The 10,000-nt window shown below is 36.8% G+C and overlaps 1 protein-coding gene across 1 annotated transcript in view; it reads right to left on the reverse strand.

The window, feature by feature from the left end:
• Positions 1-10,000, reverse strand: part of galt (galactose-1-phosphate uridylyltransferase) — a 121,085-nt gene that overhangs the window by 33,151 nt on the left and 77,934 nt on the right. Inside the window, exon 8 of the mRNA XM_082157693.1 lies at positions 1,802-1,934. Within this exon, the coding sequence (XP_082013819.1) occupies positions 1,802-1,934 (133 nt within the window). The remainder of the gene's footprint in view (positions 1-1,801; positions 1,935-10,000) is intronic.

Consider the following 10,000-nt stretch of genomic DNA (forward strand, 5'->3'; position numbering starts at 1 on the left):
CCCGCCACTTAATGTCAAATAAAAACAACTGTGGTTGGTTGCTTTATACGTCAGTCAGATTTGCCAGAACGGTCTGCAAAGTGGATCAGGCTTTATGCATTTGTTGTCACTGTTCATGTTCCCTTCAAGCATTGAAACCAAATACAGTCTGTGAAATTTCTTCCAAAGCTCATGAATATTTGAAGAGGCAAGCCTTCTTTACATCATGACTGGTTGTCTGTTGCTAGCATTTCGAGAACACTGTATACGTAAAATTGGATTAGCGCTTGGTTTATTATCTCCGCAGACGTAACATAAAAGGAAATAGATTCCTGAAAGAAAGCAGATGCCACAATAGAATCAACATGTGTCATCAACCATTCAAACTACAATTCAAAACAGCGCTTTATCATGAAACAAACAGCAGCCCTCGAGTGTCAAAGCGTCAGGATGTCAACCGGGTCTCTATAATTGGCAGGCTCAAAGCGGGGTTGTGATCTAGTGTGGTTCTCTGCCGCTCTCTCTGACAACAGCTGACCCGCTCGGTAATTTCCCTGACGTTTATTTACATACTGGATTAAGTCTGTCAGAACTAAGCCTGCGGGCGTGAGAGACACGTATCCAGGAGGTGAATGTTTATCTGGTGTCACAGCTTGGAAAATCTCTCCTTTTACTTTTTCTGGCACTGACAGGGCAACTTTAATAACATCTGAGAAGTGCGTAGGTGTGTACGAGTGTGTGTCAATGTGTGTGTCAAGTCCGACGCGAGAAAAGGGCACAGGGCGATGTGACAAGGAGACGTGAGGTTTTAAGGAGATATTTTGTCAAAAGCAGACTTCAGGAGGAGATACAGCGAGGAGTCTTTAAAGGTTCAGACAGAAATGTAGAGAACAGACAGCAAACCAAAGGGAGTTTATGAAAGTGAACTCTCTCCTGCGGCTCTCTTCGTGACTATCAGAATTTACAGCGTCAAAATAAATTTGTCCGTGAGGAAACAAAAAACATCATCATAATTCAGTACAATGGATTGACTGTAAAGTCACGTCCAAAAGAAAAATGAATAGAGTAAATTTAGTTGATCTGTGGTATTGAGATTTATATACACTGTGTACAGCAGAGCATTAATATGTGTGTGATGCTCAATTTATATATATATATATATATATATATATATATATATATATATATATATATATATATATATATATATGAAGAGTTCAGATGCAAAAGTTTCTAAGTGCCATCTGAAATTTTCTTATAGAATGATCATTTTTATGATGCTCGTTTATTTAACTTCAGTAATTTCACTTAAATGGCAATGAAAATTACCTATTAATTGCCATTTAAGTGAAATAACTGAACTTAAATAAACGAGCTTGATAAAAATGATCATTCTAGAAGAAAATTTCAGATGGCACTTAGAAACTTTTGCATCTGAACTCTTCATATATACTTCTAAATTATAAAAAAATAAATATATATATATATATATATATAAAAATAAATAAATAAATAAATAAATAAATAAATACACACATACATATATAATGTATTATTATTTGTGAGAAGAGGTATTAAAGAACTAATACTCAATTAATTAATTTATTATTTATTTATTTACCTAGCTACACTGGCCAATGCATGGATGAAAAGTTTAAATAAATAAATAAATAAACAAACAAACAAACAAACAAACAAACAAACAAATAAATAAATAAAGTCATTATTTTAAACCTTGCAGAAGCACTGGATAATTTAGACAAACATAAACTGCAACACAATATGCCACACATTCCTTTAAAAAATACAATGTAAGTCTTACTGTCTCTCTCTTGGGCCGTGAGGTCAGGGAGACGCAGGACATGTCGTCGTGGCAACAACAGCGTCTGAAAGGGCCAGGTCGCCCAATACGGCACCACCACCAACCAGTGCTCGTTTTCCACCACCACACGCTCCTGTGTGATCAGAGACAACACAGTTCATAAAGTACACACTATATACTGTATCAAGCTACTTAATGCTGTTCAATTTCCCATTGGCCAAGGATGATATTTGACCTTAGAAATTCTGAATGCTAGTGTACAACTTTTTCCCAATCACAAGATTCTGGTGATGAAGCTGTGGAAATGTGGCTTTAAAGCCAACAAAAGTGCTCTATGTCCTCCAAGTACTTCATTTTTGGGTGAAATATCCCTTTAAAGGTGTGATCTGTGAAGTGACGCCATTTCGGCCATGCATTTAGTTTCTCATGAACACTAATGCTCCCTTTAGTTTCCCAATGAATTAAACAGATTTTTTTAATTTAAAATATATATTTAGATGTACAAATACTCAGTTCTTCAGTGTGACCGACTTAGAGTCTTCTTTTGTCTGCCTGGGAGCTTTGCACACTTGAATTTTGGCTCATTCGTCTATGCAAATGTGTTCCAACTTCAGCAGATTAGTTGGATGGATTCCGTGGACTGTAATTTCCAGCTCAATCTACAGCAGGGTTCAGGAAACGACTTTGCAGGCAGTGTTTGCGCACAAATGTGCCTCACGAAACTGATTTCAGACTTCTGAGGCAGTGTAACGGTTTAATGATCTGCAACAAAATAGAGCGAGTTTTGGTGAAAACTGAACGAATATTTAATTACTACAATAGTCATTTCTCACTAGAAATGACATCAAATGTGGGAAATGTTGGTCAGAAATGTACTTTTACACACAAACTGACCACCAACTGCAACTTTCAGACGCCATCTTTCTTTTTTAGCTCAACTGCTATAGAATGGAAAGCCCAGGATTGTGGGATATTCAAAGGCAGTGAAGGATCCATCTATGCTGCCTTTAGAAATTTATCAGATGTTGATTATAAATTGCTACGAATAATGCTGTTGGCTAGTAGGAAAGCAATAACCAGAAGGTGGCGAAGTGATTTGGTGCCTAAAGTGGAGGAATGGTTTGATGTAATGTTAACTATTTACAATATGGAAAAGCTAACTGCGTCCATAAGATTGGAAGGTGATCAATTTAAAAGTATCTGGAGAGGATGGCTTAAATATATTAGGCAACATAGAACGGATTTTGTTTAGGGTTTGTTGTAAGGACTGAATGTTTAAGAATACTTTTTTAATGTACCGAGTATGAGGATGAGAAAAACAAATTTACTATACAAGGACTGTCGCTAAGATAAACACATACCACACCCCGGTTCTAAGCTACAAATGTTATTATTATTTTTATTTTATTGTATTTTTATTGTATATATATATATTTTTTTTATTATTTATTTTTTTGTTTGTTTTATGTTCAGAAACAAATGTCTTATCAAGAGGGGCATACAAGGAAAACCTGTTGGGACTGATTTAAAGTATTGGCTGTGTTTGCCTTGTTTATCTGTAAAATTTCACATTGTGAAAAAGACAATAAAAAATATAAATAAAAAAAAAAAAAAAAAAAAAAAAAGAAATTTATCAGATGAAGGTCTCAGGAGACAAGAACCTTCCTACCTTGAAATCCATCCTCCGGAGGCAGCATTTTTAAGCTTTCAGACACAGTCACAAAGTCTGAAATGTTTAAAGCAAGGACTTGGTCTCTATAAACCCCTCCTTTCTGAGAGCCCACTCTGCTCTGATTGGTCAGATGATCCAATCTGTTGTGATTGGTCTAGTCTGCTCTGATTGGTCAGATGGCCCAGACTGTTGTGATTGGTCACAGAACGCAATTTACATAGTTTTATAATAAATGTACATTATATTTGTCTCAAATCGTCATTGATGTATATACTGACTTCACCCTGTGCTGCAATATAGAGACCTGCGCGGGACACAATTTTCAGTCCCGCTCCCGCCCGCTCCCGCCCGCTCCCGCAGTGTTCAGTCCCGCTCCCGCCTGCTCCCGCAAAGATTTGTCATTTTTAGTCCCGCTCCCGCCCGCAAATGCCCGCAAGACGGCAGGCAGGATGTATGTTCACTTTCTGTCTCACGAAAGGTCTTGGAAAAAAATGCGATTTGTGTACGTTGTATGTTAACACCTTTTGGCATTTATCGCAGCAGGCAAAAGGTAGTTGATTCCCCTCTCCATCATGCACAACCGAAAAAGACTGCCAAATGTCTGATTTGAGGTTTCGTGATATTTTTTTTGTAGTAAATGTGCCTTTCTTTAGAGAAGTGCTTACATCTGAAGCGCTTAGGCCTATATCTGAAGCACTAGGTGCTCTTTTCCTCGTCCATGCTGTCTATTTTGAACTTGAAGCTTTCGAATTCGAACACGGAGCAGCGGGAAGGAATTGTCTCTAAACAAGTGTGCGTGAGATTAGGCCCCGCCCTACCCCAAACGACAACATCCAAGTTTAGGCTGCTTAAAACGTTTTTATTGCTGCCAAACAGAATCTCCCTCACAACTACAAATTATGTACGCTACTTTAATCATTTATATATTTTACTTTACACTCATATTTAATTTGCGGGAGTGCAGCGTATCATCCCCCCCGCCCGCACCCGCAAGTGCACCTTCATCATCCCGCCCGCTCCCGCAATGACCTTTCAAAATTTGTCCCGCGCCGATCTGTTTTGCGTCGGGTCCCGTGGGAGTGCAGAACTCTACTGCAATATACATTTAGTTTTACATTCATTTACAGAAATCAGCTGCTTGAATGAAAATTGCTGATGTTATTGGATTTTCAGGTGATATTCTCAATTCATTCAGTTAACGGACTCTCTGAGGTAAAGTGTTCAGACTGCAGACTTAGCAACAATTGTATGTAATTGTACAGTACAATCATAACATAGTACAGACATTATCTTAATTTCATAATGTCCTTAAACATAACTATAATGCTGGCCGTAAACTGAGAAAGTGCGCGACGCGGCGCTGCACTTCTCGTCTGGTGTGTGACCCCCTTCAGTCTGTTGTGATTGGTCTACTCTGCTCTGATTGGTCAGACGGCCCAGTCTGTTGTGATTGGTCTACTCTGCTCTGATTGGTCAGATGGCCCAGTCTGTTGTGTCAGATGGCTCAGTCTGTTGTGATTGGTCTACTCTGCTCTGATTGGTCAGATGGCTCAGTCTGTTGTGATTGGTCGACTGCTTAAAGCACATGTTGGAAACCAAACACCTATTACTATATCTTTATTTCAGCTCCAGATCTTCCTCAGCACTTGATACACAGTGATACAAACAGTAATGATGGCTACAGTTTTTCCATATCAATTTGAGCGCGAGTCCCCGTCCTTTGGAAGTTCATGAAAAGTGGATCTAATGTCTCGACATTTTGACAACAAGGACCAAACTCTTCCAGTCTCAGCTACAAATACAGTGTTTGAGGGCGTCAAAGCAGATGTTGTTCGCATGCAGCCAATGAAGACCATAGACTGGCATTATGCAAATTTGCTTTATAGTTGACTTTAATGCAACTACGTATCGAAGTAGCCACACCAGGATGTGTCACCAGTGGCTCCAGACCACAAAAAGTCCATCCAAAAGTGTTCAAGTTTCATTAGATGACTTCTAAACTCTAGACATGACTTAACACTAGCCTCAAAAGCTGCTTTCTTCTAAACAGTCACCAAAAGAGGCCAAAAGTGCTGAAGATCATGTTGACACTTTCTCTCATTTCAGCCAAAGAGCTCTGAAATGCTGTAAATGCTATAGCTCTCACACACTTCTCTTACAATTCCTCCACTTCTGGTAGCTCAATTTGGCACGACAGCTGAACGTAGTTGTGTCTAGTTTGTGCCATGTATTTTTTACACTAAACTTTATAATGTTTCTCGGATAAGGTTAAAAGCTTTGCCAATTCTTTTCTTTTTATAACCTTCTCCAGCCTTTTCCTTGCTATAAACTTTACAGACATCATGACAGAAGGACCTTTGTGAAACCTCATATAAAATGAAAAATGAACACACCATCAGAACCTTCCCAAACTCCTCCTCTTCCATCACACAAAGGTTCTGGGAAATAAAATAAAAAAAACTTAACAAAAACCTGACACACACTTTGAACATCCACCGGAAGAAATATACCACCCACTGTTTACTTATAGACACTATATACAATTAAGACACACTAACTCTAATCTCACATTCTTTTTAATATTGGGATGGAGGGAATGTGACACTATCAACCCCCAAAAAGATTAGAAACAAAGGGCATCGGTTATAAACGTGTTGGTATAAACTGGAGCAGAAAGCAGGCACATTCTTTTATAGAATTAAAAATACTTTATGGGTTTATATCAGAACTGGTTCCATTAAAAATATAAATAAAATACTGGAATTGAAGGATCTTTAATACATTTGGTTCTGATAGTTCTTGAAAGTCAGAAGTCATATATATATATATATATATATATATATATATATATATATATATATATATATATATATATATATATATATATATATATATATATACTGTATATATATTTCCATCTCATATTTAGAGAATAGTGTTAATAGATGCATGAAAATGGCAAAAAAAATTCTCAGTTTGTCCTCCATGGAAAAAATAACAGCATACAGTAATAACTTATACCATGAAAAATCGATGACAGAATGTAAATTCTTTACAAACCACTGGAACTAGAAGTGTTAAATTCATTACAATTGAAATCCTTATTTTACCCTTGAATGAGTCTGTGCCCCCCACGGGCCACCCAGTCAAAAATTCTCGACATGTCTGGAAACAAAGCTTTTTTTCATTGTAGTTTGGTCAGTTGCATTCAATGGGAACTGTACTTTTAATGAACCGGGGAGATATTCCCTCCGGCGCTGCCCCGGAGTCCTAACCGGCTAATTCATGGCACAGAATTTAAACATTTAAAACTCAAGTCATGAAGAAGAAAATGGACTTTCATGAGCCTGAGGGTCACGCAAAGAATTTAACCCTCATAAAATGTGGCCGATGTGTGATTAAAATGACCATAAATCCCAGTGATGACGAGAAAAAGCGTAAGATCCCAAGGACGGGATTGGAGGGCCGATTTTGGAACATGACATCCGGTGATGGATTACGAAGCATCTGAAGTTGACGTGTGGCAGCTACAGTGCAGCGAGCGCTGATGAGGAGGTGGCGTTTGACAAAGCGCAGCTCTGTTTGGCAGTGAGTGATGGCGACTGATTACAGCCTCGGTTTCACAATGATCTTCACACACTCTGACTGCAGGGGGAGAGGGGGAGAAAGCACCAACATGAGATAGCGAGAGAGAGAGATAGAGATACGGAGAAACAGCTAGGACAGCGAGACCGACAGAGACGGATTGATAGACCTGGAATGTCATTTTCACACTTTTTTTATTTCTCTGGCTTATGGCTTTTTTAATGTAAAAGTACTTTTGCAAGTACAAATAATACTAAAAGACGTTCTAAAAATTTAAAGTAGTCGATTCGTGTGCTATATTCCAAGTCATACAGTAACTTTTAACGTGTTTTAAAGGGACAGTTCACCCAAAACTGAACCCTTCTAAACCCTAAAGACTTTCATCCATCTTTAAAACACATATGCAGATATTTGTCATGAAATCTGAGAGATTTCTGTCCCTCCATTTAAAGTATGTTCACCCAAAACTCATAAAATAAATTCATATGAACTGAGCGGTTTAATTCAGTTCTTGTGAAAAGACAAGGTCGCTTTATATGATGGACAGATTTAATTTAGGCTTTTATTCACATTTAGAGCAGAACAAATATGGTAAACCGAAGCTCAAGCATGCTTGAACGAAAGTCTTGTTTGGAATGACTTGACAGAATTGATGATAGAATGTTAATTTTTGGGTTAATTATTCCAAAATAATAGACATATTAAAATGTCTACGATAAAGAAAAAAAATAAAGAAAGAAAGAAAAAATCCATACGTGTTGAAAAGCTTATGCTACTTTAAAAAAATAAATAATCTAAAAACGTCATATGGTGTAACCAACTAAAGAGTAATATATTTCATGTTACCATATCTTAAATACATGTGAGTGTACACATCTTTATTTATTATTTTATATGATCATATTACATTACATCATATTTTATTAATATATTTTCAAATAAAAATTTTTTTTTATTACAAATAAAATTTTATTACAAAATAATTTTTTTAGGGAGCCGCACCAATCTTATCTTGTCAATGTCATAAAGATCAATTTGATATTTTAAGATACTTGTTGACCTTGACAAAGTCATGAGGATGTACAGTACATGTAATTTCTTTTTTTATGTTTCTCCCATATGATTAGATTTTTAGTAATTGCATTATTTTAATGTTTTTTTCCCCCCCTTCTGTATATGATATGAGGACAATGATTTAAATTTACATCCACAGAAATATAAAAATGTATTTAAATATAGGAATACGTTACCGCATGTGTGAATTTTAAAGCATTTTTATGTAAATTAATAAAAAGGACAAGAAGAGAGCATTTTACAGTCCTGGCCTGTTTTGTCCCATGTCTCAAGAATCCGTGAACATTTGTCAGCAACCGATTTAACATCTCAATTATTCAGCATATGCCAGTGCCATTGTTCTTCAGTGGTTTGAGTTTTGAGGCTAATACATATGTCAAATTATTCATGAAAATCTTATGGCACTGAGAGGTTTTCCCATAACTAAACTAAACTTAGAACAACTGCTGCCTGCATCCGACTGCTTGCTGTACGAGGTGTTCAACATGCACAGTGACAACAATCTGGGAGCAATCTCTCCACAACCTGACTATAACATCACGTAAGCATTTGGCACATGTATCGTTGCTTATGCCATTATACATTTCCACAGAAAATTGACAGGAATGTCAACTATGAGAGCGAGTATCGTGTTTTTCCAACACAAAAATAAGTGAAAACTTGCTTCAGATCACTGGGAAACAGGCAGTTGTTTCCTCCCCATTATTTCACAGAATGAAGACATCGTTCACACACAGTCACGAAGAACAGATCAGAGCGAGTCACATGACAGAGACGCCACTCAAGTGATTAAACATTTAAAAGCAGCAGCTCTGTTACGCAATGTGACTACACATCCGCTGATTATTACATCTCCAATTACGCCCCATTTACAAATACGTTATTAAACAATTTCTTGAGCAAGAACAATAGCAGTTCCCACAGAAACTACACTGTTTAGAGGGCTAGCAGAGAGGCCAGGCGGCAGGAACTCTCATTTTAATGTTCTGAATTTTCCTTCCATGGTGCTTTTATGAGCCGTTAGTATGAGTCATTATCTTTTATCCAAACGCACTTCCATCATCTAAATGTTCTTTTTTCATACTCCACTTGCAGATTGAGCATGCACTTTTCTGAAAGTTAGTTAAAACAGTATTATTTTATGCATGCCACACTGCGTGATAACCATGACAGATTCAATTATTTCATTTATATTTAACTTGGACAATCTACAGTAGTGGTTAAAAGTGATGTCCGGAGTGGACTGGTTTGGGGATTTGTATTTAATGACCATACAAGTTCAATTAAACCATTAAAATATGAGGAAAATATTACTTTTTTTTAACTATTCTAAATATGAGGGAAGAACAAAACACTAAACTTGGTTAAGACACCCATGGCCCGGAAGCTCAAAATAGCAATGAAACATCTAAAAGTATTTTTATTTGTGCGTTGTACGTGAGCTGAACATCTAAAGTATCTTTATTTGTACATTTGCTTTGTCTATGAAAAACGTTTTCATTCTTACTGGCGCTGACGGACAGCCGAAGCATGCGCATCATCAGACGCAATCCCAATAAATACAGTACATATACACAGATATATATACAGTATTTCTAAATATCTGTCTTGGAGAGTTTTCATGCAAATATAACCTGTTATGTCGTATGTGAACATTTAACTGTTGGGGAAAAACATCTGATGTGTAACATTATTTTAGATTCCAGTTGTGGAATCATGGAAAAACAGTTGAATATATATTTTTCTTATAGATATTTGATTTTGACTTGGTGTGTGCCAAATTTGGTGTTATTACCAGGGATTTTAAGCTATGGTTTCTAGGTGATTTTGTCTTTGAACCTTCAAAAAACTTGATTTTTCTCCAAATT

The sequence above is a fragment of the Leuciscus leuciscus genome, assembly GCF_965113295.1.
Source record: "Leuciscus leuciscus genome assembly, chromosome: 24".
NCBI classification, from domain to species: Eukaryota; Metazoa; Chordata; class Actinopteri; order Cypriniformes; family Leuciscidae; genus Leuciscus; species Leuciscus leuciscus.